At 32.3% G+C, this 26,607-nt stretch overlaps 1 protein-coding gene across 3 annotated transcripts in view; it reads right to left on the bottom strand.

The window, feature by feature from the left end:
* Positions 1-628: 628 nt before the first annotated feature.
* LOC105282738 overlaps positions 629-26,607 on the bottom strand; it is a 34,516-nt gene continuing 8,537 nt past the window's right edge. Inside the window, exons 2-13 of one of the 3 annotated variants that reach the window (XM_026974422.1) lie at positions 19,424-21,921; positions 15,899-15,993; positions 15,640-15,769; positions 15,370-15,473; positions 15,008-15,185; positions 13,451-13,694; positions 13,071-13,248; positions 12,854-12,980; positions 12,461-12,634; positions 12,237-12,319; positions 8,699-8,737; positions 8,123-8,198 (exon numbers count right to left, since the gene is read on the bottom strand). In XM_026974422.1, coding sequence (XP_026830223.1) covers positions 8,716-8,737; positions 12,237-12,319; positions 12,461-12,634; positions 12,854-12,980; positions 13,071-13,248; positions 13,451-13,694; positions 15,008-15,185; positions 15,370-15,473; positions 15,640-15,769; positions 15,899-15,993; positions 19,424-21,616 — 3,528 coding nt within the window. In that variant the 5' untranslated portion in view covers positions 21,617-21,921 and the 3' untranslated portion in view covers positions 8,123-8,198; positions 8,699-8,715. Of the gene's footprint in view, positions 8,199-8,698; positions 8,738-12,236; positions 12,320-12,460; positions 12,635-12,853; positions 13,007-13,070; positions 13,249-13,450; positions 13,695-15,007; positions 15,186-15,369; positions 15,474-15,639; positions 15,770-15,898; positions 15,994-19,423; positions 21,922-26,607 lie in introns of those variants that run through there. The other 2 variants (XM_026974421.1, XM_026974423.1) reach the window with 2 other exon arrangements.

Here is a 26,607-nt window from a genome sequence, read left to right as displayed (position 1 = left end):
ACCTTATACTTAAATATATTAAAAAATTATTTAAAAAATATAATTTTTGTAGTATTTATTCGAACATACTTCTGTGTGATAAAAAAATCATTCATTTTTTTATTTTAACGATAGTATATTTATTCCTATTAAAATACTATTTCAAGTACATGATCCGTTGAATGTGACTTTATTTAAACTCTGTATGTGTGTGTGTGTGACTTTTTTTGTGTAAGGTAGAAGATTAATTTGGTATTATCGTATCTTTTAAAGACATTAAATGAAAACACTTTCCAGAAAATATAGTCTGGGTGAAGAAGACTTTCTTTTTTATCAAATGAATTTCGTTATTTCTGTGAATAATTAATTTTTATTATTGTCCATTCATGCAAATATCCGTTTTAATCTCTCTTTAATCAAATTTTAATAAATTAGATATATCATTTTCGCAACTGATATATTTCAATTCATTTTTATACAAACACACATACATAAGCGCGAATGGAAAACGGAAGATTCGCAACATTCAAATGTTACACTCACATAAATGCGCGTACAATATTTTTCAATACTTTCTTCATTTATTTTTATTGATTCGCACAATTTTCTTGTGTGTATATGATGTAAAGAAAAAAGCATGTATAATAAACGTGTTATAATATTATTTATTGAGATTTATTGAGATATACTGAAATGCATACATGAACAGAACAACTATAATTTCCATGAATAAATGTATAAATAAATACAAATATATGTCAAAGGACACAGTCACTTACGTAAATATATAATTGCATGTTATTCGTCGTTATTATCTTTATTCCAACATTTTATAATGAAAACATGTAATATCCAGAAAATATAGTAAAATGTAATACTATATATAATCATAATGAAGATTCTTATATAATGTACTATTAAAGATAAAATAATATTTTATATTATAAGTTGGACACATCTTTGGACAGTCAACAAAAGTTACCTGCACAATATATACATATATATGTATATATCATCTGCTAGCATCATGAATCCGGCGTCCGGAATTGAACTTTTATACACTATCATCCTTTTGTTATATTATAAGTAATAAGATCTAGTAAGTATTGTTTTATTGTGTATACAAGTAATACTATAAGATATAAATAGTTATATGACTAGAGCGCCATACGTTTTATTTGTTTAGTTTCATAAGTTCAGATAGAATACATTAAAATTCTCGTAAAATTATGAAAAATATTTTGAAACGCAGAAAGCTCGAACAATAAGATTAGTCTTGTGTAGACATGTTGACTTTTGTAAATTATTTATTTTTATATATATAATACCTATTCATCAATCTAAAAATGTGAAAGGAATGATTGATATATGAAGCGAATAATTTCAAAAAGCTCATTAATGCCCTCTACGCATTATAGGAAAATTGTGTGTTATTTCATGCATTCAAAAAAAAGATGATTTTTAGAAAATGACTTTAACATTTTATATGATTTAATCACTTGAAAAGGACCTAAAATAAAGGTCGAAACGATTGTGATCGATTATTTTCTGTATTTGCCAGTTGTGGTCAATAATAAAGAAGGATTCGTTGCTTTGGGATTTTACTGGCGACATAGAGAAGTTATTTATATTAAATACATTTTGTTATTCCAATTCTACTTTTAGTGCTATCCAGGAACAACGGCGTGGACATTTTCTATTCCTTTAGGGTATTTTACTAACATGAATCTTCTTGCCTGTCACAATGCTTTGTTATTTATGTGTAATGTAAGTTCTCTTGCCTCTGCAGAGAATTTGCGTTATGCATTCGAGGAAATTATATAATATCTTTGAAGGAAACGTCTTTGAACATCTTTTGTAATTTAAGAAAATTTTATTTAAAATTTTTAAATCTAAGAAAAATCGTGAAAGGCAAGGAGGTATACATAATTATATAACAAAGCACACCATCGTGAGAGGCAAGGGAACTCACGTTAAAATATCCCAAGGAGAATAGAAACTAGTACTACGTTTATGCCGTTGTTCATACGCTAAAAGTAGAATTAGAATAGAAAATATATTTAAAAAATTCAAGGTGAGCTCGATCTGAGCTTAAGGACTGAACATATCAAGTCAATCAAGATCTTTCCTTTATCTCAAACGTAATTACTTTAAGATAGTGAGCTGATTAAATCTGGATTAATCTGTTAACTTTTATATCTCAGCAATGATTTATCGAGAAAAAACAAATAAATAGTGAAGAAGTCTTGAAATCAGCTGTAAGAATATGACATAAAAATTGAATTCCCATACAAATTTTTCGGTGATGTTGATTTACTCTTGAAGATTATCTTTTTTCATTTATGCACACCACCTCATTATTTATTTAATAATTAATAATTTAATTAATAATTTATTTAATACTTAATAAACACATCCAAAGAATGATATATGCATCGCACTCAAGAATCAAATACGAACGATTTCTTAATCTTTGCTGCGAAATGCCGCAATAATTTCGAAATTTATACGTGCATCTACTGCACTTTAATCTTAAAATCTTGATACCATTTTTCTCGACAATTAGATGCTATATTATTAATATACAAATATATATGCGACACAAATGCAATTTGAATGCAACTCATTGTCTTTATTAAAAAACATCAGATCCTCGATAATAAAAGTAGAATATAAAATGATTTGTCGCATTGTCCTCGTATATGTACAACAATAATGCAAATAATAATAAGCAGGGTATATATTATATTCAATAATTATTAGCAGATATGGTGATGAAAGTTACTAACATCATTCAATTGTTGTTACAATAAATATTACATTTTGGACTGTACATTTGTAAGACGCTTCTAAACTGCATTTATTCCTAGTAAGATAATTATATTTAAATATCGTTCGGAATTTTTTAATTATTATGTCTCATTTCCGAGTCTTGCTTCGTATTATTATTTTTCCAGATTGCGTAATGAGCGTAATAAATAGAAATGTGGCAATAATAAAGCAAGCAAAACACTTATGTACAAAATTAAGTTTGAATACAATGTATCAGTAATTCGCTGACGATTTAAGCACAAAAAAGAATTCCTGAAACGTTGTTGAAATATAAAACGTATGTTTAAGAGAAGTATATGCATAATAAATTACTGTTACATTTTATTCTAATATATTTGCAAAATATATAAGATTACTTGTTACATTAGTATACATGTGTATTATAAATTTAAAAGAAACGCTTGGTTATTTCTTTTTGTTTATACATTATTATTTATTACAACAACGCAAGAAATTAGATTTTTAGAATAATGTTCTTATTATTAGTTTTGGTTTCTGAATGAAGCCGCGTTTTTTGTTATTTTACAGTATCAGATTACTTCTTGCCCTTGATAAAGAATTAAAGGGAAATGCTCATGAAATTCATGTCGGAAACAAAATGACAGGGAACGCGATTTCAATCGAGAAATCAGAACTGATAGTAATGCGAAAGCCTCATATGTAATTTTTGAATGCTCTTATTAATTAACTTGTCTTTTCAAAATCTCCGAATTATACGTGAATGCAAATGTGGTCACTCTAATTATTACGATATATAATTTTTCGTAATATAATTGCGATTGCAATTCACAGTACTATAAAGTATTATGGAATACGAAGGAAAACCATGCAATAAAAATATCATCGGAAATCACCGGAGGCACGAAAAGTTGGAAATATGTAAAATACAAACTTTTCTAAAACTTGCTTTCTACGAGAAATAATTATCAGTTGCGAAGTATTCGCAAGATAAATTATAATTATTATTGTACTCTGGCATTTATAAATTTTTCCTTTAAATACACGTATACTGATAAAACATACGTATGTTCATAATTTTAGATCTATAAGTAAGTTTTTCAAGAGTTTTTACTTCAAACAAATTAACATTTAGAATTTTTAATTTTGTTTTTCCGTCGTTTTGTTATATCAAAATGGTAAATCTGGAGCGCTCGAAGTGCATTTATGGCGTGACAATCAGCGTAATATACAACGACATAACATACACATTGCTGTGTGACAAACTTTTTTGACAAATTAATGTGCTCAGCCGTCTTAAATTCGGGCTTTGAAGCTTTCCCTCCGAAGAAATACGACGTGAATTCTCCAAAATTAGCTCTTCCAAATTTCGTTATTATTGTTCACTTGCAACACAGTTTATCTGATACACGCTTTACTTCAACTAACTAGGTAATATGAAAATGTATTTGATGGGTTTATAGCGTTAAAACTACCAAGTTCTTAATAATAATGATGTGAAAAAAATTCGTAAATTAGCCGAGCTAAATATCATCAATAAGAATATTTTGATCACATTATAATATTAAATTTTTAAAGTAAATATCTAATTCTGAAAATTCTGAATAACTTCTATCTGGATTTAATACGTATCACTAAATATTCGTTGGAAGGTTCTTACATCGTTTAAGTATCTGCAAACGTAATGATTAACGAAATATCACATTAACGAGATGCTGATATTCGATAAGATTTCGATTATTTGCTCGGAGGACCAGTAACATACCATTGATAATTCTCGAATAATGGTGATTTCTAATTATAAATCTGCATATCTTAACGCTTATGCTTAGTCCTTTCACTCAGTCCTTCATGCTAAAGGGCAACCATTACTTCTTTGGTTTATACATGACACTCTTCTTCGCAAACGTATCAGTAAAACGATGTCGTATAACAATATATAATGTATATTAATGTGTAATAATTATTTTTCTACAGTCTAATACATAAATATATAATCATTTCTCAATAATAATTTCTCTACAGCAATTAGAAGGAAAAAGGATATCTCTAAAAATGTAACTTTTATAATGAAACAATGAATAAAATACTATTTGATTTTATAAATATCATTAACCGTTTCATTTTTTATAAAATCCTATTAATTTGCGATATTGGCGTGTTTGCAAACCTAAAATCGATTGCAGATCGGGACAATATCTTAGTCTTGTTATTACCGGAATTGTTTTGTGAATTATTGGCGCTTTCGTAAAAAACTTTAAGATTTAAGGGAAATAAAAATTAGAATCACGAATATATAAATATCGCGTAATAATCTAATAACATAATCTAATGGCATAATAACAATCTAATAACAATAATAATAGTATAACAAACTCTCATAGTATTTTACTATATTATTGTATATAACTTAAAACATATGTACGTTAGACTTTTCATGTGTCACTCACGTAACTTATATGAATATCTTTAATACTACAACATAGTCTAGCATACTGTCAGTGTCAATCACTGAGTTAATCTCAGTTAATCACTGAGGGAAGAGAGCAAGAGTTATCATCCGACAAGATTCAAATTAAATATATCATAATGCAACATTTCGTACGTAAAAATGGAGAAAACTAAATTTTTCATTCATAACACGAAGAAACGTACGTTACGTTCATCCGCTTATAATCGTAATTATATAAAACATGACTAGGAAATAAAAACAATGACAATTTTATAAATGTCATTCTATCGCTAAATATATAGAAAGTATCATATACATATATTATTATTTTTAATTATATAATATGTATATATGTAGGTAGGTAGGTATGTATGTGTGGTGTGGTGTCACATATTTATAAACATATGTCGTTCCATCATGACTGTCAACAGTAGATATGGTAATAGCACACAACATGAAAAAAGAGAGTGAAAATTTGTAGGAAAATAATTCGCTCCTCGTTTCTTCTTTTCTTAAAAAATCAGCATGTATCCGTTTTTTTTTAATTAACGAAAAGCATCTCGTGTATGATACAAGTACGGATAACAATCAATCTTGTTACAAGAGATAATCTCTTCAAAGGCTAATTCCATTTCTGTTACAATCTTACAATCTTTTTGTAAGGAGAAACATCATCATACAAATAAGTAATTTACTATTCCGATTTTTATAAATTTTTCTTTGACATGTAATTATTTACAAAGCATATTTATGCTCATGTCTTATACAGAATGTTTTCTCTCCTACTCCCCCCTTCAATCTTCCTTTCTTTCCCTCTCTCTCTCTCTCTGTCTCTCTTGCTTGCTCTAGGTTTCGTCCTCTCTCAACAGTCTTGGCGCACTTTAATGAAATGGTACAAAGTTGAAACAAGTTGCTTAATAACATAATTGTTGTATATTCATATTTTTATGTGAAAAATACGCGTTCGTTAAGATCTCTAAATGTTATTCCTTTGATACAGCTTGCTAATATAATAACATAATAATAATAAGAACTATTAAAGGATATTGCAAATACAATAACAATTTGTATAATTTTATACAAAATATTAATCATCATGCCATTAAACAACTTATTTGAAAAATTTATGCAATTTTGTAAAATGTGTGGATTTTTGGGGCATTCTCTGAATATATTACTGAAAAACAATTTGTTAGAATTGTACTTCATGCAGTAATGCTATCAATTACATAGTTCAACAAAAAACAAAACACCGCAGCGGGACTAGTCGTTTTTTATTATTGTTTGGACGCTGAACACGAATTCGGTTTCCAAATTGCTCCATCACGTCACAATTTTGAGAAATTTGCAATTAAAGTTTAGCAAAAAGGCCTATTTTGACAAACTTCATCATTGGCCACCCGGACATAACGGAGCAGCTGATTGATGGTCAGCTGCGAGAAAAGACGCGAAGATCCATGCGTGACTCCACGGAGTCTCCGGGCGAATAAACAACGAATAAATAGATCAGATCTAAAATCTAGACGTGGCCTCGTGCCGTGCAGACGTATATTCTCAGCGCATGAGATTCTTCCCGTTAAATAAAGTTGTAGTGCAGTTTTGATAAAGAGAAGAGTTTCCTCCCTTCGCTGGTGAGAGTTGCGCGAGTGTAGTGCAGAAGTGAGTGCGTGTGCGTAGCGGCGGATATCGCCCCGGACACATTTTGGGGGCTCGCCCGGGACACCAAAAATTCACCCGGAGACCAAATCATTTTTTTCAATATCGATTTTCCTGTTATTGATTTTTCTGTTGTCTTCTATCTAGTTGTTCCACATACCGGATGCCAAGCTCAGCACGGGCTCAACACTAGGATGAAGTTTGTCAAAATAGCCCTTTTTTGCAACTTTAATTGTAAATTTCTCAAAATTGTGACGTGATGGAGCAATTTGGAAACCAGATTCGTGTTCAGCGAATCCAAAAACCTATAAGAAACGACTAGTCCTGCTCCGGTGTTTTTTTTTGTTGAACTATGTTATAGATTCACCAAACTGATAATATTGCGGACACACAAATATGTATATATATATAATATGTAGAAATTTTACCGTAGAGGATTCATATTGGACAACCAAAATTCAAGTAATGTCTAAGCTTTGAATAACGATTATGACAATTCTGAAGGGAAAAGTCGACGATTGATATGACGTTTTATTTACATCCTGGCGCTCGCGATGTATGCGATTGAACAATATTCTACGTATCACATGATCGGGCAGCGATGGTTAGATTTCTAACAGACTGTGCATTATTACAAATGTATAATGTATCTGTACACATACACACACGCACACATACACACACAAGCACAGACGTGCACACACACACATACTTCAGTATGTGTGTGTGTATACTGTATTATTGCAGCATCTCTATATCCTACATAATATCTATTTGTACTGTATGCAATCGTGTAATATATTGAATGAACTCTGCTAAATAAATATACATGTTAATAGAGAAGCATATTATATCTGGGAATAAAAAAGGGAATAAAAATATTCACGTTATAGCTGCATGCATCATTCGATCACTCTAAAATTTCATCGAAGAATGTAGGACACGATACTAGCACAATTCATTCACGATTGTACAATCGCGATTGACAGACTTAAAAGATGTCAAATAGTGCACAAATGGAAATAACCGTTAGTTGATAAATTTAAACTCCGAGACTACGTGATAAATTTCGTTTTGTAGTTTTTTTCATCAACGAAAATTACATCGAGTGAATTTATCTAGAAATTAATTGTCGCTATTGGCATAATCGTCGCTGTCACTGTTATCTTCCTGCCTCAGCTGCTGCGTCACGTGCTCGATGTCATGAGTGTCCGATGAATTTGTTAACGAAAAAGAGTCTTTATCTTTTGCCGTATTCACCGGGTCGTCCATCAAAATCTTCGTATCTGGCGATAATCCCAATGACACAATACCGTGTGATCTGCGAACAAACATAATCGTGAAGCATTAAAAATGTGTATTTTTAACTCCTGAACAATTGTCCAAAAATTCAATTAAAACAACAAAAATGTTTGTACATATTTATAGTGCTATATACTATAATTTAATTATCACATTAATATGACAGAAGCTCTACAAAAACAAAAACACTTTTTTTTAATAAAAAGCTTCACATACACATGTCACCTATGATAAAGAAAATCATAAATTCTACAAAACAATATGAACTGCAATATATGTATTAAAAAAAATGTTAACTATATACACACACACTATACAGATATATACGCACATACGAAGAGCATAAAACAGTATTTTCATGTTATATATCAAGAAGAATAATGTTTTATTGAAAATATAAGTAACAAATAAATTTTAAATAAATAAAGTAAGTTCGTATACATGAATTAAATCTACATAATGTGTTAAATATACATAAATACATGCATCTCTTCAGGGCGCTTTTTATCCTTTACTTACTTAGCTGCAGATGATGGTTAGATCTCATCATCACACAGCCTGCAAGAAACGTATTATTATTATTATTAAGATCATGATTAAGACGAAGATATGAATTGGGCAGTCTATGTTAAAAAAACAGCATAATCGGCATAAATTTAAACTATTTATTTTATTAACAACAGTTGAACAGATCGAACTTTTAATAAACTAATTCCGTTAGCAAATCAAAGAATAATTGTGTATATAATAAAGGTATTTATGCTTACACGTCTTATAACAAAATATGATATAAAATCTATTATAAAGTTGTCCATAACAGGAAATACATTATACATGTAATAAATTATTATTATTAAATATTAATTATATTATAAAATTATGTTATAAAATTTCCTATTCTAAAAGAGGCGTGTTAACTTCTTGAAGTTCTTTTTTATCGAATATTGAGGCCTCTTTTCCGCGACGCTGATTGGTTCTCTCGCTTGGCTCGAACTTCGTGTGGCTTGAACTTCGTGTTGCGAATGTCAGAATGTCATAGTGGCTGTCAGTGCGGTCATTTATTTCATCGTGAAAAATAAAATAAAATAGTGCGCGTAGCGCGCGCCTGTGTTGCTAGTATAAGAAAAAAATACATTATACATAATTTCCTGTATTTTCTGTTATGGACAATTTTATAATAATATAATTAATATTTAATAATAATACTTTAATAATTTAATGAAACTTTTAAAATTTAAATAAAACAAAGATATTATTGGAAATAACATATTTTGTAATCATTTATTATCTGACAATAGCATGTTAATTGAAATTAATGTATGTTGATTAATACCTTTATTTTTATATATCGCGCAACTATTGTCGATAATCAACTCTCTGCATCTCTGAGAAATACTTTTACCGAGACCATTATAGGTAATTCTAGAATAAAACTTGCGAGTTAATATAATGTAGTGACGTGATTACTAACGCTATTTATTTCCGATAGAATTAGAATTAGATTCGATACTATCAGGATTCGATAATCAATTCGATCAATATTTTATTTTATTTATTTCATTATATTAAGTTTTTAATTTCATTTTATTATATTCAATTAGGCATTTCTGTGTAGTTGTACTCAGTCTCGACAACGACATTTTTCCAAAAAGATAAAGAAAATTGAAATTTATTCTGTACGCTGAAACCATCTTGCTAAAGAGGGATTAAGATACAAATTATACCGATTACGCTCTTCTTTAGAAGACTATATGTATGTACTGTTAGACATAAAAACGTGAAGCATATCTAATTATTTACATAATATATTTTGCAAGAGATGCGTATTGTTACCAAACTTTAAAAAATTACATATATAATTATGTAGTCTTCGAAACGCAAGATAGATATATAGAAGATAAATGTGTAATATACAAAGTTATATCCAATTTGTCATGTACCCAGTAAGCAAAATGCGAGCAGTATGCCAGCAGATTGGCAACATTTCCATAAAACTTGCTGGCAAATTGGCATCCGTTATGTCCACATTCGGCTTATAATCTGCTGAGCCTACTCATGGAGCATTCTGCCAGCAGATTAGCAAAAAGCGAGCAGGATCTGCAGTACGTTTCATTTAAATACATTGAAACGACAAATTCTGCTTGATTTCCATCAGTTTGTCATTATATTCTATCAAAACCTGTTATAGTTCTGCTAGCAAGCTGCTGAGAGAGTCTGTAGCAGATACTACGTAAAATCTGTTTTTTGCAGATTTGGCCATCTGGGTATGTATTGTATGTCATATACAGGGTGTCCTAGACCTACCGTACCACCGGTTAATGGTAGATTCCTGAGGTGATTCTGAGACGAATGTTCCTCTTGCAAAATGTCGAGGGTGGCGTAGTTTCGGCGCTACGAAGGGTTGTAGTTATCCTATCCTTGTGTAGAATTTTCCCGCGTTTAGTGACGGTGAATCAAAGGGGTCCCGCGCATCGCGCACACTTCAATTTGAACAGCCGCGAAAAATTAAGATCAAATTGAAGTGTGCGCGATGCGCGGGACCCCTTCGACCCACCGTCACTGAACGCGGGAAAATTCTACACAAGGATAGGATAACTACAACCCTTTGTAGCGCCGAAACTACGCCACCCTCGACATTTTGCAAGAGGAACATTCGTCTCAGAATCACCTCAGGAATCTACCATTAACCGGTGGTACGGTAGGTCTGGGACACCCTGTATATGTATTTATAACTTCAGATATAAAGGTCCATATTCTCAACAGTTATTGATAAAAACGCCTTCAATGTAACTTCTCAGCCAATCAAGTGGTTTGTAAGTCACTTTTAGAGCTCTTATCGATAAAAGTGAGTTGAGAATATGGACCAAAGTCTCTGATCACAGTACGCGACTTCCGGAAATGGTCTCTAATCACAGATTTCCGTTTCCGAATACGTAGAGAGCGAACATGTGCGAGAACGGATGTAAGAAAGCGGTATAAAAGGAGATAACCGGGGTACAGAATGCAAAGAGGATGTGGAGTGTGTAAAGGAGAAGCATAGAAGTGAGTGGAGGTGGAGCATAGGTGTGCAGAGGAAGACTAATTGTAAAAGAGGGAGTAAGAGGAAAAAAAGGAAAAGAGAGAGAAAATGTTTGAGCTTAGCTCAGTGAACGGCAAGGTATAGAAAAGAAGAGATAGAAAGGCTGCTAAAAGAATATCGAGAAGTGACTAGAAAGGCTAAAAAGGATGGCGAGTATAAGCAATTGGAGGAACTGCAGAGGAGAAAGAGAGAGAAGAAAGAGGAGGAAAATAGAGGGGAAAATGTGGAGCAGGATGGAACAGTAATTTTCCGCAGAAGCAAACAAACCATAAGAATACGTGTATCATCAAGCATAAGAACGGATAAGATTCCGACATCGACAGCGAAATTGTATGGGTTAAACAAAATAAAGGAAGAAATAAGGACAAGGGCAGAATGGGGGAGGGAGTAAACGATATTAGAAAGGAGTTGGAGGAAATAAAAATAAGGGAGAAAAGATGAAGAAAAGAAAGGCGAAATTAGGGAGCTGGAAAGGAAATGGGTGCAAAAGATAGAAGAAGCAGAAGAAAGGAAGGAAATGAAGAAAATTGAAAAAAGAGGATGTTAAAAAAGAAGGGAGAGAAAGAGAAAAGGTAGAGGGAAAATAGAACAGATGGAGTATAAAGCAAAGAAAATAGAAGGGAATATAGAGACAAGGGAGAGGGAAGAAAGAAAAAGAAATATCATTATTAAGGTATTAGGAGGGAAGGAGGAAATAGAAGAGAAGGTAATGGGAAAAATAGGAGCAAAAGTAAAAATAGAAAAAGATTGAGAACGGGGAGAGAGGAATTAGAAGAAATGCTAAGAATGAAATTAGGAAAAGAAAACATGAGAAGAGAAGGCGGGAAGATTGAAAGGAGAAAACATATGATTGGAAGAAGATCTAACGAAAGAAAGAAAGAAAAAGATGGATAGGCGAGTGGAATGAACAAGTAGTAGTGTCGATAATAGAAGGAAAAAGGACAAATTTCAAATTTTTCATATACAGATGATACTCACATCTCCTCGTGCTGCTCATTACCACTTTCTTCGGCGACCAATAATTCATATTCTTCAGCTGCAAATCGATCCCAATCAGAGAGCTGCAATAAAAGTGAAACATCATTGTGATATTTCTGTTAATCATCTTACGATGATTATTTTTTGTACACTACATTTATACTCTAAAGTTATGAAATTCTGTACATTCTGTACAATGAAGTATAATAAATATAATTACATACCTCGTGACCGTCAGCGTCGTGATCTCTCATTGAGGCAAAAGGATCCCTTTGCTCGTGATCCAAATACTTTTCTAGATTAAAGAAAGTATCAAAAAAGATGGCGGTCATTTTGCATTTCTTCAAGTCGCTCAACGATATCTTGCCTGGTATCACCGGATGGATCATGTCCAACATCTGCGACATAATACAGTTTTATTACTTTTGTGCATATATTTATTGCTTGAATATAAAATGTTTAGCAGAAAGAAAGTAAGATCCAGGTTTGCTTAAAAATCAAAATAATAATCTATCATATTTCTAAGTCCAAAATTAAAATATTCAAATGTAATTTAACCGTGAAAAGAAGTAACATATTTTTTTATCATATACAAATGTACTATTTTGATACATTACCTGGCAAAGGCAATCCTCAAAAGGCAATGTCTCCAAGCCAATCGCTTCCATTCGGTGCAGTTGTTCTTCATAAAAATACTCCAATTCGTACATTGACAAGTAACCGTCGCCGTCCAGGTCCATACATCTATCGATGAAAAATTATAACACGTACTAAAAAGGCAAATTGCGATACTAAGTTCTACTATTTCTTTGTCTGGTGACACAGAATAATTACCTAAACCAGTATTCAATGGCAGTTGGGTGATTTTTGTCCTCCTCGCTGAGCAAGAACCAAACAAACTCCGTGTAACTCATTTTGTCCTCCGACTGCTGCGTGCTGTTACCACTTTTTGCTCTATTACCCTTCGTCACGGCACCGCTGAATATCCTCTCGATCATGCGGCTTGATAACGCTAAAGGTAATCAAACAATTTAAATTATTTATTTAATTTAAATTATTATTTAATAAAAAATTGAAAACTAAGACATGATAGTAAATATATAATATATTATAATATATTAAATATTAATTATAGTAAATTAATAATATTAATTGAGTAATATTAATTATAGTAAATATATAATATATTTTAATCATAAAACGAATTCTCTCACCATGATCATTATGTCTCATTAGATCCATCTTGTCTATGAAGAGATCATGATCACGGTCCAACTCCCAAAATTTACAATATATCACGTAGAAGTGCTCGTAGCTGAAGTAAGCCGTGACCTGGTTGATGTCTTCTTCGTGCTCAAGTATGGCAATCACCGCCAACAGATTACTCCTTCTTAATTCAGCGACAGAGATCTGGCCGCTCCAACTCCGATTCACGCAGTAAAATATTCTGGCAATCACCTGCAAGTGTTTCCATAGATATCTGTCAACGATAGCTCTTGTTCGTAACATACATGCGATCGTGAATTTCTTTCATAATGACAATCAAATTAGCGAAATTCAAAAAGCAAATAAATAAGCTGTATAATTTTTTTCCGATTAAAAGGCGAAGTGATCTTGAACGCGTTAGATGTAAAAAAAGCCTCAATCTTTACGACGCGGTATAAAATAAATGTCAATAAATTATGCTTTTATCTATTCGAGGGAATGATTATCAAACATTATCAAGATCAAAGGTAGCAGCAAAATCATTTTGCTTTGGTTGGCCTTCGCGAACCCTCAATGCTAACTTCATTGAAAATAAATAGCGCAAATAATTGCCTCATTGCATTCACTCAATAATCTTTAACAAGGTTGAGCTCAAGACTAAGCTCCGATAAAAGTTATTTTTCGAAGATCACGAACAATTATCGATAATATTGGTGATCAATTTATTTATTAAAATAATAGAGACTTTTATACAAATTTTAATAATTTAATACAAATTAAATTATTAAATTAAATTTATCATTAAATATATGTCTAATTGTGTATACTCTTCTTTGTTTTGTCATCTTTTTATAATAAATAATTTATATTACAAAACTTAATTTAAAAACTAAATCTTCATATGCTGTATGTTAATTTTATTTTTTATTAATTATTAAAATAAATATTAAAATATTAAAAATATCAAATTTATTAAATTTAAATTTAATTTTTATAAATTATTCAATTTTAATTAACAAACTAAATATAATAAATAAATATGATAGATAAAGCACAAATCGATAATGCAATCATAATCAATGCAATGAAACCAAATTTCCTGAATGATCATTTTGATTTAATTTTGAACCGTCTTGAATAAAGTTTAATTAAGAAAACATTGTGAGAAAATTACAATTATATAAAACAATATAATATTATACATAAACAAATTAAAAACGGCAAAGAATATTGTAAATGTAAGTGAAGAAAAAATTTCGCTCGCTAATTCAACGGAATTTCGCGATCGTGCAGCATCTCGCAATTGAAAAATATATTGCTTATCACTTAATTATTACTTAATAATTGATGAAAAACTAAAGTCAATTATATTCATTCTATAATTAAGAATAATTTAAATACAGAACAGTTTTAAACGCACGTTATATTACAAGTTTCGTAAATTTATTACTAAAACATTTTGTTTCGTATTGTAATTCGTCGATTAAAGATTGTTAAGCTAATTATTGCTTATTTCTATAAGAAAAAATTTTGAGTTGGGAGGAAGTAAATTATTCCGTACAAACCGTGTGCACATAACGGGAATGAAATTCCGTGGCTTCCTTTAAAAATGTCAATCCTGGATGTGTCTCCACGACATCTTGAACAAGTGGAATTAGGTCCTCTGGAAGTATAGCGTTTTGAAGTCCAAGAGTTACAATTCTGATGAATTTACTAGCTGCGTCGTGATGAACAGCTGTTAGCCTACAACAATTAATAATAACAATTAATAATCAGTAGTCATAAAACTAACTAATTACATAACATTGTATATTTTTCTAAAACATAAAACAAAAGAAATTAGTTTCGGACATTCGGTGCCCGAAAATCCATCACTAAAGGAACTAACAATTCTATTTAAATGTAATTAAAATTAAAAAATTCTTACTCTTTCCAAAACTCCAAGAACGCATTCATCTCAACATATTCTTTCTGCTCACCGCCTGCTGCCATAAAAAGTGGTACTTTCCAGTACAAGGGCAAGTCACAAGCCTACACAATAGAAAGACAGAATTTACATATATTAATAAAAATATTATAAGATATAATAATATAATAAATAAAATACATAAATACGGTATTATAATATAATATCAAATTTATATTATAAATAATAATAAGCATCGAATTATTTCGATTAAAGTATAAGTGTCCTGACCTTCGTGATGACATGAAATTTCTCGCGAGAAGCGCGGCAATTTGGGAAACTCTGGAAAACCGAAGTGATCTTTGAGATAGTGTTCTCCAATTGCGATAAAGGAACTGGTTTTCCTCCGGGGAAATAAAATCTGTAAAGGAAACAAAGGATTATGTCTCTTAATTAATTGACCAATTTGTGTGATCGAACCGAATTAATCAATTAATAAAGATTAATACTAATTCCTTTGTACATTTTACAGGACACGGTATGTACGAACCTTGGTATATAAACATTTCTGTTAGCCTTCACTTGCCTCTGTAGCGTCGTGTGCGGTGGCAAATCCTTCTGCTGAGTCTTTTCTCTCGTATAAGCCTAAAAGAACAAGAGTAGAATTAAGTAAAATGTAGGAAAAAATCTCGGTCAAAGAAATAAATATTAATATTAAATTATAAATATTTCCACAAGAATATATCGGTAGCCACAAACGATATTGGAGCAATCAAGGGATCAGTGTGAAATCTATCCTTTTTTTTAAATGCTTTGAAAAAGTGTTCTGCAAATTCGTAGAGATAGACGAGACGATCAAAGACGTTTCATTGTAAAATGCAACGTAAGAAAATTTTAAGAAATATAAATAAGTGTTCGATGCAGTTGTCGCACGTAACAGATCACACTACAGTCGTCTCGTACTGTGCTATTATGCTTTATTCACACGCGGTTCACGTAACAATGGATGACTGCACGTGTACATATTTACATAAGAAACAGTTGCAGAAGTGCTTAGGACACGTCAAATATCGAGAATCAAATCCTTGGTTTTAGGAAAAAATAATTCTTCTAAGACACCCTGTTTCAAGTAGTGATTCCAAATTAAATAATATAAATTATAATAATATAAAATATAATAATATTTAATTTTATTCACAGTGATGTAATTTTCTATACAACCCAGAATGTAGAATGTTTCCTTCTTTTCTTTTTAAAATGAACTGTACAAAAAATTCTAGAAATGTACGTAAATGTACAAATTCTAGAAAAAAAGTAGATAATAAAATATAAATAGATTACAAAATATTAACTTTAAGAGTGCACGTTAAAATTACAATTAAAACATTTCCCACCGCAATAATTGTTGTGGAACTTAAAGATGTTGCTTAAACAACGAATATCTCGTTTTTATATAATTTATGAGTCATTCCTGTATAATTTCGACGAGAAACTTTCATTTGTGAACAATGTTTTATACTTGAACAATACGTATATATATTGACACATTACTTATATTAATGCAAATTTGCCTACGTATAATGCAAAGCTACAAAAATAAAGATATGAATAATTTTCTCTTATAAATATCTTTAGCAATTAAAATCCTATTAATAATATTTAAAATAAAAGCAAGAGGAGAAACGTGTCGATGATCTTATTAACAAGAATTGGAAGGTTAAATAAATTGTTTAGTGTCAATATAATAGGTTTATTATTATAAATCTAATTTAATCGATTACTTTGTTTTAATATAATCTGTTATTATTTATAAATAATTATGATAAATAATATACATAACATAATAAATGTTATTTATCCTATACAGGTGCCAGGAGGAAATGTCACTATTCTGGGAGATAATGGTATCAGTCATTATAAATAAAAATATTTATATGGAAAAAAAAGAAATATATTAATGTTGATGGTAAAAGTTTTGAAAATTTATTATAAATTGTAAAAATGTGTTACTTAAATAATAACAATTAGAAATAATAAAAATATTAAAATTAAAAATTAAATAATAAAAATTAGAAACAGTACTATTTACAGTATAGTAATATTTTTATCGGTAATTTTGCAACTATACATTCAAATAGTTCTATCTCAGAAACCATTCGGAATAGAACATTATTCATATGAAAATTTTTGCTTAAAATATGCGATACTATCATTTCTCAAAATATTAAGTTTTCCTTCTAAGATACCCTGTTCCAAATAGTAATTCTAAATTAAATAATATAAAATATAATATTATAATATTTAATTTTATTCATAGTTGTGATATCATTTTCTATTATTATTATTTATATAGAAAATTTTAATAGACAAAACTCTTAAAGACAAAAAGACTAAAATAAAATAGAAATATGTTTCTTACAATTGAAGGAATTTTCTCATATTACAACTGTTATTTTTGATTGAAACAATAAAAAATAAATTTTGATATGCACATGGACTTAGTGTCATCTTTTTTCTTTAAATATGTGTATACAGAGTATCTTCCTATAGGTAGAATACAGATCGATAGTATCAGATTCTTTGTTAGAAAATAAGCACCTTTTTTGGCAAAATATCCGGAAATGCATTTTCGAGAGATCTCATTTTTTGATACGCTAATATAATCCGCATTTGTAATTTGCGGATTATTACTATCTTGTTGATCCTAATTTCACTCTGTTCTAAATGATGCTCTCAAGTAAGGACTTGATAAATTCATTAAGACAAATAAATACTGAAAAAATGTACTTATGGAGAAATAAAAACAAATTACAATTTTTTAAATTTGATTTTCATTTCTGTTGTTGGAAATAGCAATTTATACTTTAGTTATATTTGAATATCCTTCTCAATCTTTTATGCAGTAGATATTCATGTTAAGTATGTATTGCATACATTAGATGGCACTTGAGTCAGAGTTGTGTGTTATTTTTTTTGTTTTTTTACTGTTCAAGAGAAGTTGAAGTGATAGGCTGCAACTTGGAAATTGAGCACGCCTTAAATAAAGTGTTACTTTGTTTTATGTGTAAACTACTACCTCCTACTCGTGTACTGTTTCCTTCCTGTGTACCTGTCAATATTTGCAAACAATGAAGCTTTGGCACCTACTTGATCAAGGACATTGTTTTTACCTGAGCAGAATTTATAGAATAGGGCTACATCCAAGGATCAGTAACATAGTAATATTTGAATTGCGCAATAAAAATGCACAACATTAAAAAACGAGATATTTTAAAAATTAATCCCAACATTTTCAAAAAATTTGCTAAAATATTTATTTTACAAGTAATACGATAATACTGTTCTATATCCAATTAATATGGAACAGCAGATCAATAGCAAGCAATAATATAATAAGATATTATAAATAAATATAATTTACAAAAGCGTTGAAGCTTTTTTGGGAAATGAAATTTTCCGATTTAGATATTTTTCCACATAGAGACGTCGTGCAATTGGAATATTTCCATTGGCAAGAATATACACTGCATATAAATGTATTCGTTTATCCACTGTATGTGATCCATAGAAACACACAAAATTATTTGCATTATAGAATTATTGAAACCGAAAAATATTTGTAACTCAAAAAGAATTTATTTCTCGATCTACGTTTACTAAGTACTTTTTACTCAATATGAGTACTATCTATCTTGAACCCCTCTTTTTAACATTATATACTAATTAAACAAGCTATAGCGTACAATTAATCTTGTTTTCTATTAACGCAATTCTCAATTAATTAATTTGAAAAGAAGAAAGAATTAACAGTAAGAGATTGATTAAAATTAATTAATTGATTTAAATTAATTAATTCAAAATAGAAAATTAAAAAATGCTTATCTAAGAATTAAAATTGATTTGAAACTAATAAAAACGGATAATATATCATTTAGTTAAGATAATTTATTAAATATTTGTCATAAAAATTTTCCTTGTATCCTGTTATGCAAAGTTATCAAAACCAATTTTACACAGATTTAGTTATAATTATCCTATATTTCTAGCATGAAATGCTACTACATCTAATTATTACCTGAGCTTTGTTCTGCACCTCGTGGCCGCTCCTCCACGTGCTGATGGCCGGTTGTCGTGGTCCGCGCTTGTCCAACAGCAGTTCACTCGGGCATTTTTCAAAGATGAGCACGCGCTCCGCCACGGAGCCCCTTGTAAGGAACGGTCTAACAGGATTATTGCCCGTTGCCGTCGCCGCCACAGCCGCCCTTATATGCTGCCGCTGCTGACTAGTTAGTTCCGGGTGCGGTACGGCTTGTTCCGGGCGCGGTCGCGGTGATACGATTCTTGGTCCCCATCTCGACGTCACCGGGTCCTTAACGTCCGAGTCCTTGGTATCCTTATTTTTTCGTATTTCCATTTCGTATCGTGTCTTCGTGCTGGAAACTAGTCGTTCCGCGATGGAATTATACGAATGATCGGAAGCGGCTCGTTGTTCCTCAAGTCGCTGTTGCATCGGCGAGCTCTGCTGGGCTGCCTGATATTTGACCTTGGCGTAGTTCACCGTTGACATAGCGGACAGGTCGTCCTTGTTGAGTAATTTCGTCTTGTTCAACGGAAGCTGATCAACGAGAGCGGAAGTCGCGACATTGCCAATATTGGCTATATTCGCCGCTGAGTTGATGCCATGATTATGAGTACCAATGATGATCTGCTTGACTACTTCAACCTTCGGTTTCTCCCGCTTAATGGCCGGTTTCTGTCGATCGCGCACGCATGCCGTTATCCTTTCCGGTTCTTCGGTGAGGACGGCGCCCGTCTTCAACGCATTTATCAATCTTTCCTCCTCGCGCGCGACTTCCTCGAGGTACGTGCTTTGCGAATTCGTTCCTGTCATGACTCCTGATCGCTCCTTATCCTTCGCCAGTAACGTGTTCACAGTGTCCTCCTGTCTTGGTTGCGTCTTGGCTGATGTGCAAGACACATCTGCAATTCTCTTGGCATCGTTCAGCTTGTTCTTCAGTGGCCATGTCGTTAGACCCGAACTCACCGAACGCGAGGAATCGGGAATATTCAGTGACGAGGCAGCGGATCCGATCAACGTGCTGGCAGGCCTCTTTGGTTGCGTTTTAATGGGCGACAAATCATCCGGAAAGGTGGTTTCAATTGTCTCCAGAAGGACTTCACAGTGATGGGAGCCAGGTACTTTAGCAGAAATTTGTGGTTTCGCGATCTGCGATGGTTTGTTTGAGAAAGGCGAAGTCACAGGCGACGTTATAATGCCCGCCGTCGACTTTTTCGTGTTATCTGCAATTACGTTATTTCTCGCGGGAACATTCATCTGTTGTTGCTGTTGCACAAAGTTCCGCTCGAATTTTTGCAAGGCAAATTGTATGGACGATGGTAACGATTTCGACGAGGATTTCTGCTTAGAAGCGGCCATTCTAGCTTTATCCTCAACTACAAAGTTATTGACTAGTTTCTCTAGATTGCCGTTGTCCAGATTCGGTGTTTGACTCAGTATGTCTACCGCGGTTGGTGAACATCCAAGCGATGAGGACGGCGATGCTGCTTTGCCACTGACGCTGTTTCCGACAGCGATGGAAGAGCCACAAGGTGTTAATGCACTGCCAAATTTGTCGACGGCAGTCGCGTTGCTGTGACAGGTGAGGATCTCCGTAGGCGCTAGGCCACGGCTTTTCCACGTTTGATAAATCGCCTCCGCGTGATCGCTGATCTGCTTGGCGATTGCGGCGATGTCCTCCTCACCGGAGGGGCTAGTGGCAGAAGGGGACGTGGTATCCGTAGGAAATTTTCGGCGCAAGTCATGCTTGGCCGTGGCGGCCATACCGTAGCAGGAACGCCGTCGCCGACGACCTAGCTGCGGATGATGGTCGAGCAGAAAATTCACTGCCTGGTTGCTCAGCTCAATTGATTGATCCAATACCAATTCAACTAGCTCGGAACTGTCATGCACCGGCACGATATTAATAGGTATCGCGTAGCCAAAGTGGATCGTACGACAATCCACTTGGTCCTGCTGTGAGCGTGATTCGTTTATCAGACAAGCGTTCAAATCTGGACAATGTACCGCTCTGGCTGGACGTGGATCGATAATTGCTGATATGAAAAGATCAGGTCGAGACGCATATATCTGGCAACTCCAAGACAACGACGCGGATAATGATGATGACGGCAACGAACGACACTGTTTCGCTGTTTCGGTCGAAGAAAGTGTCATTGAAGTTTGTTGAGGTACTGCTATCGCTGGCATATCTTAGACCGATCGGCCCAAGAGTCTCATTCTCCACAATTGCGACGTTTCGCTATGACATTCTGCTATGTAACTCATTTTGTGTTACTGTCTCCCCTCTTTTCGTTCATGTTTTATTGTTCTTTGTCTCTCGGTTCTCTTTTTTTCACTTTACGTATACGCACATACATATGCATACATGTGTGCGTGTTTATGTTTATGTAATTGCTGATATTATTATTTAATAATTTTTAATAAACTGGTAAATAACTTAATGTTTCTATTTAAGGTGTACCGCAGATGATATGTCGCGTATAGATGATGACCTGAAAGAATAAATTAAAATAAATCATGTATTTTCATATGTACGAATACCTAGAATTGGTATTTACAGACAATTTATATTATTTAGTATTTAGAGACAAGTTTTTTGGAAAATAGCACTCAAAAATGGAAATAAAGTACAGTTTTTTAATTTTAGTTTTTGTATGTGTGCTTTGATTAGGTGTTTGCAAAAGTTCGTAAGATCACAAATAGATGACAAAAACAACGAGGCATTATAAATAATATAAAAACTATAATAATAATAAAAAAAGTTGCAAAGAAATATTAAAAGTTTAAATAAATATTGCATTAGAAAAGCAATTATGACTTCAATATCTTAGAATTATTGATAATTATTCAGTAATACGGACCACTTCCCGATTTCAATTATTTTTTAATACATCGTCAAGGTCATCACCCTTAGAGTATTGTTGGGAAGGTTTTAGCTAGCGCTCATTGTTTATTAAAAAGTTATTTTTAATACACAAGAGGCTTCGTTCCTCCACCTGCACCCCACCGACAAAAAATATAAACAAACTCCAGGAGGCTACTCCGCCAGTGGTGGATCCCGATTGGCGTGGAATGTCCAAGACACGGACCTCGTCGAACCCATCATTTACTAATCATTAAACATTTTTTGTTAATACCTTTGAAATAAACAATGACCGCTGGTTAAAACTTTTTGCAGATTACTCGGGAAGATAACCTCTATAATATATGTGAAAATCAAGTTCCCACTTCACGCAAACAGTCGAAAATGTATGCAAAACTATTAATGACAATACATATTTTCTCTTATCTACTGATACATTTTTCAATCACTAGTACTTAATTTTTGTCATATTAGTTCTGACAAGGAAACATCGCGAACCCGAAAATTCTGATTTTGATGAAACTTTACATACATATGTAGAGGGGGGTTAATATATGAAATGTTTAGAAATTTTCGGTTGCTGTCAAAAAACGGTTTTAAGGGATGAAATCACCCTCCAAATGTAGGCCGCCTGTTTTACTTTTCTCAATATATCTCGAAAATTATTCAAAATATCGAAAAATGTTTTACACAAAAGTTTCATGGTAAAAACGCCCCCATTTAATGACATTAATGAAATTGTTTTAAAAAATTGTTTTAATTTCTAAAAAAATTGTTTTTAAAAATTATTTTAAACAAATTTCTTTAATGTCATTAAATAGAGGCGTTTATACCATAATAGTAGAATAAATTAATAGTTTGTAAGTTATACTCTCATAATCTATTTTATATTTCTGGATTTCTATTTTACATTTATGTTTATATTGTTTTTTATCTGTGAAATTAATAACATAGAAAGTATTATTCGTACAAGTTCGCACAGTTTCACGCTACGGTTTGTCTATTATCGCTGACCCTAATAACCCACTCTCTCGTTGTTCTCGACGATCAATTAATTATAGCCTAATTGGCGTTAAAGGGCTTATATCACGGCGACAAACCCAAGAGTAGCCTTCTCAGCTTAGCAACACGATCGGTATTGCGTGCGAAACGAAAAAACGTTCAAGAAAAATCGTTGATCACCATCGTATGGAGCTTCCATATACGTCACCAATCAATAAACAGGGTATAAAACGGGTACAAGCATAAAAAATTATCCATTTAAACGAGCAAGATAGCACGATTATCCTTGTCTCCTCTTTCTCCTCTTTCTACAATTTAGCTGTTTCATCGGTGCTTATTTCATTCACACTGTGTAGTTTTGGCATATCGTTATTAAGTTACTTCTGTTCGGTATTAAAAACTTGGTCGATTGAGGAACAAAAAAGTAGCTGACAGAATATAATTAGCAAATTTCAATAAATTAAAAAAATAAAGCAAAAATGTAAGAAATCTTATTTGAGATATTCTGGTAAAATAACGGTCTTCCTCAGTTGAAATTTCGGTGAAGATTATTCCTCGCAAAATTGCTCACTTCATGCATAATTACCAAACTTTCAACGTCATGACGGAAACCTTTTTATCAATGTCAATTTTAAACAGGCTACTAAAAGCTAGTTAGTTCCTTAAGTTATAAGGCCTTCGGCCTGTATCTATTTATTTCATACTTTATTTTGTACAATTACGTTATTTTATATAATAACTATAATAGGTAATGCATACAATAACTAGCTAAAGCATCAAGTAATATAAATATTCAAGTAATATAAATAATTTAACTATCGAGAACCTTCACGTATACGCGAATCGGAATTGAAAGTACCTTCATTTATCAGATCTTAATAACAATTAAACGAATCAATTTCGTAATATTTAACCAATTTACCGCCATGCGTAATTTAGTTGACTTTCCGTTCATGCCAATTGGATTACTAAAATTCTTAGATCATATTCATCAATCAACAATATATTCCGTGTTATATGATCCTTCGTTTCCAGAATTAAGTTGTTTGTCCGTTATGTTTTTCTATTATTATTAGATATTCATTATCTTATAAATATAAGTAATTGCGTGTTATAATCAAGAGAGGGTGTCTCACGTCAAATACACGTGCAAAGTGACGCACGAGTGGCGAGACCGTCCCGTGTATATCTTCTTTTTCTATGTATATATAAGCCAAATACCACTCACTCACTCACTGACTCGTCAACGTGCAGTCCGAACCACTGCACCTATCGACTTGAAATTTTAAGGGTATATTCTTACTATCACGTAGGTGCTCACTAAGGGAGAGTTTTCCGAAATTCCACCCCTAACGGGTGAGAAGGGGTAAAATGTGTTTTTATTTAATTCTACACATAAATATCACGGGCGAAGCTGTGACGGGGGATGCTAGTATTATATATATGCGGATCGGTGAGATGAGAGCATCTTCGATTATGAAATCTCAATAATGGCTGAACGGATCAAGTTCGTAATAAACTTCATCGATAGATGGGGATCATCTTACGTTAGAAAATTGTTCTTGTGTTTGCTCTATGTACTCGACAAGTGAATGCATCATGATGCAAAGTCCAAATATGGAAAATTTTATGATATATTGGCTTATATACAGGGTGTCTGAGACCACCCGTACATGCCGAATATTTTGATAACTGAGCGTGACAGATAAAAATGTTTTAATCAAAAGTTGTAGGGCTTTAACAATTACATGAAATGGTGATACATATTTGACCTTGACAGCAGTTATGCAGGAAGTCTCAAGGTCAACTTTAAAATCTTAAATGGAAACTCCCATTTTTTATTATATCATCTTCTTCTACCAATTAATTGGAACAACTTTTGTCTGAAACATGTTTTCTGAAAATGCCTCCATTGACCTTGACATGTATTTGAAATAAAAACTACATTTTGAAATAAAAAAGTCTCGCTCTTAACATAATCCAGAACTAACGACGAGGACGTGGCGAGTTTCTAGTTCCATGTTTTTTCTTAATTTAAAAAATTGTAATGTTTTAAAAATGTTTTCAGTGGTACGGCCAAAAAAACGGAAAAATAATTAATAAACATAGTGATACCAAATACTATGTTACACAAACCAATTATGAATACGTAAAAGCATTTAAAAAAAACTGAAATAGCTGTCCCAAATACGGGACAGCTATTTTAGTTTTTTTTAAATGCTTTTACGTATTCATAATTGGTTTGTGTAACATAGTATTTGGTATCACTATGGAGGCATTTTCAGAAAACATGTTTCAGACAAAAGTTGTTCCAATTAATTGGTAGAAGAAGATGATATAATAAAAAATGGGAGTTTCCATTTAAGATTTTAAAGTTGACCTTGAGACTTCCTGCATAACTGCTGTCAAGGTCAAATATGTATCACCATTTCATGTAATTGTTAAAGCCCTACAACTTTTGATTAAAACATTTTTATCTGTCACGCTCAGTTATCAAAATATTCGGCATGTACGGGTGGTCTCAGACACCCTGTATATATATATACATATATATATATATATGTACATAGATATATTCGTCAGATCTACGTGTGTCCATTTAAAGCATTGGTCGCGAGAGGGCAGCAGCTGCGATTGCTATCATTTATCTATCATATTATACTAGATCGATTATACTAGTAATTATCGTTATTATAGGATAATATCTTATATGCAATATAAAATGGTATAGACTTTTCGACTCAGCTAAATCTGGGCTATGTGCCATTAACGGATAGTACGGGGTCACTGAGACACCCTGTATAATACATAGCACAATATCATTATTATAAATCAAGAGATACGGTAGTATCTCGCATCATGGAACATCTACATGAATAAATGATAGAGAAAAGAGACAGCAAAGAGAAACGTAAACAAGGTTAGTTTACAAAACGAATTATTATACATCATGTTTTGCCTCAGGCACGATATACATGATCATTAATATGTTCATGCAAACACGAGATTTTATATGCTGTATAACAACCCAGATAGCAGAGAGAGTTCAAAAAGAATTCTTCACTTGTATGTTACCAATTCTGAGTTCATTTTCAGATGCAAAAAGAATTCTTTTACGCTCCATAACATCTTTTCTATTCTTTTTGCATCTGAAAATGAAGATTAGGTAGGGCCTAATCCCATCGATACCACAATGCAATATCCACGGTTCTTTTCTGTAGGAGCTTTCCATCAAGGCATTTAGACGACACACATTGACACAGTGTTAGACGCGGTGCTTTCCAACAACGACACGCCACAGCACAGTCGAACA

This window comes from Ooceraea biroi, chromosome 12 (assembly GCF_003672135.1).
Source record: "Ooceraea biroi isolate clonal line C1 chromosome 12, Obir_v5.4, whole genome shotgun sequence".
NCBI lineage: Eukaryota > Metazoa > Arthropoda > Insecta > Hymenoptera > Formicidae > Ooceraea > Ooceraea biroi.
This window is presented reverse-complemented; position numbering and strand designations above follow the sequence as displayed.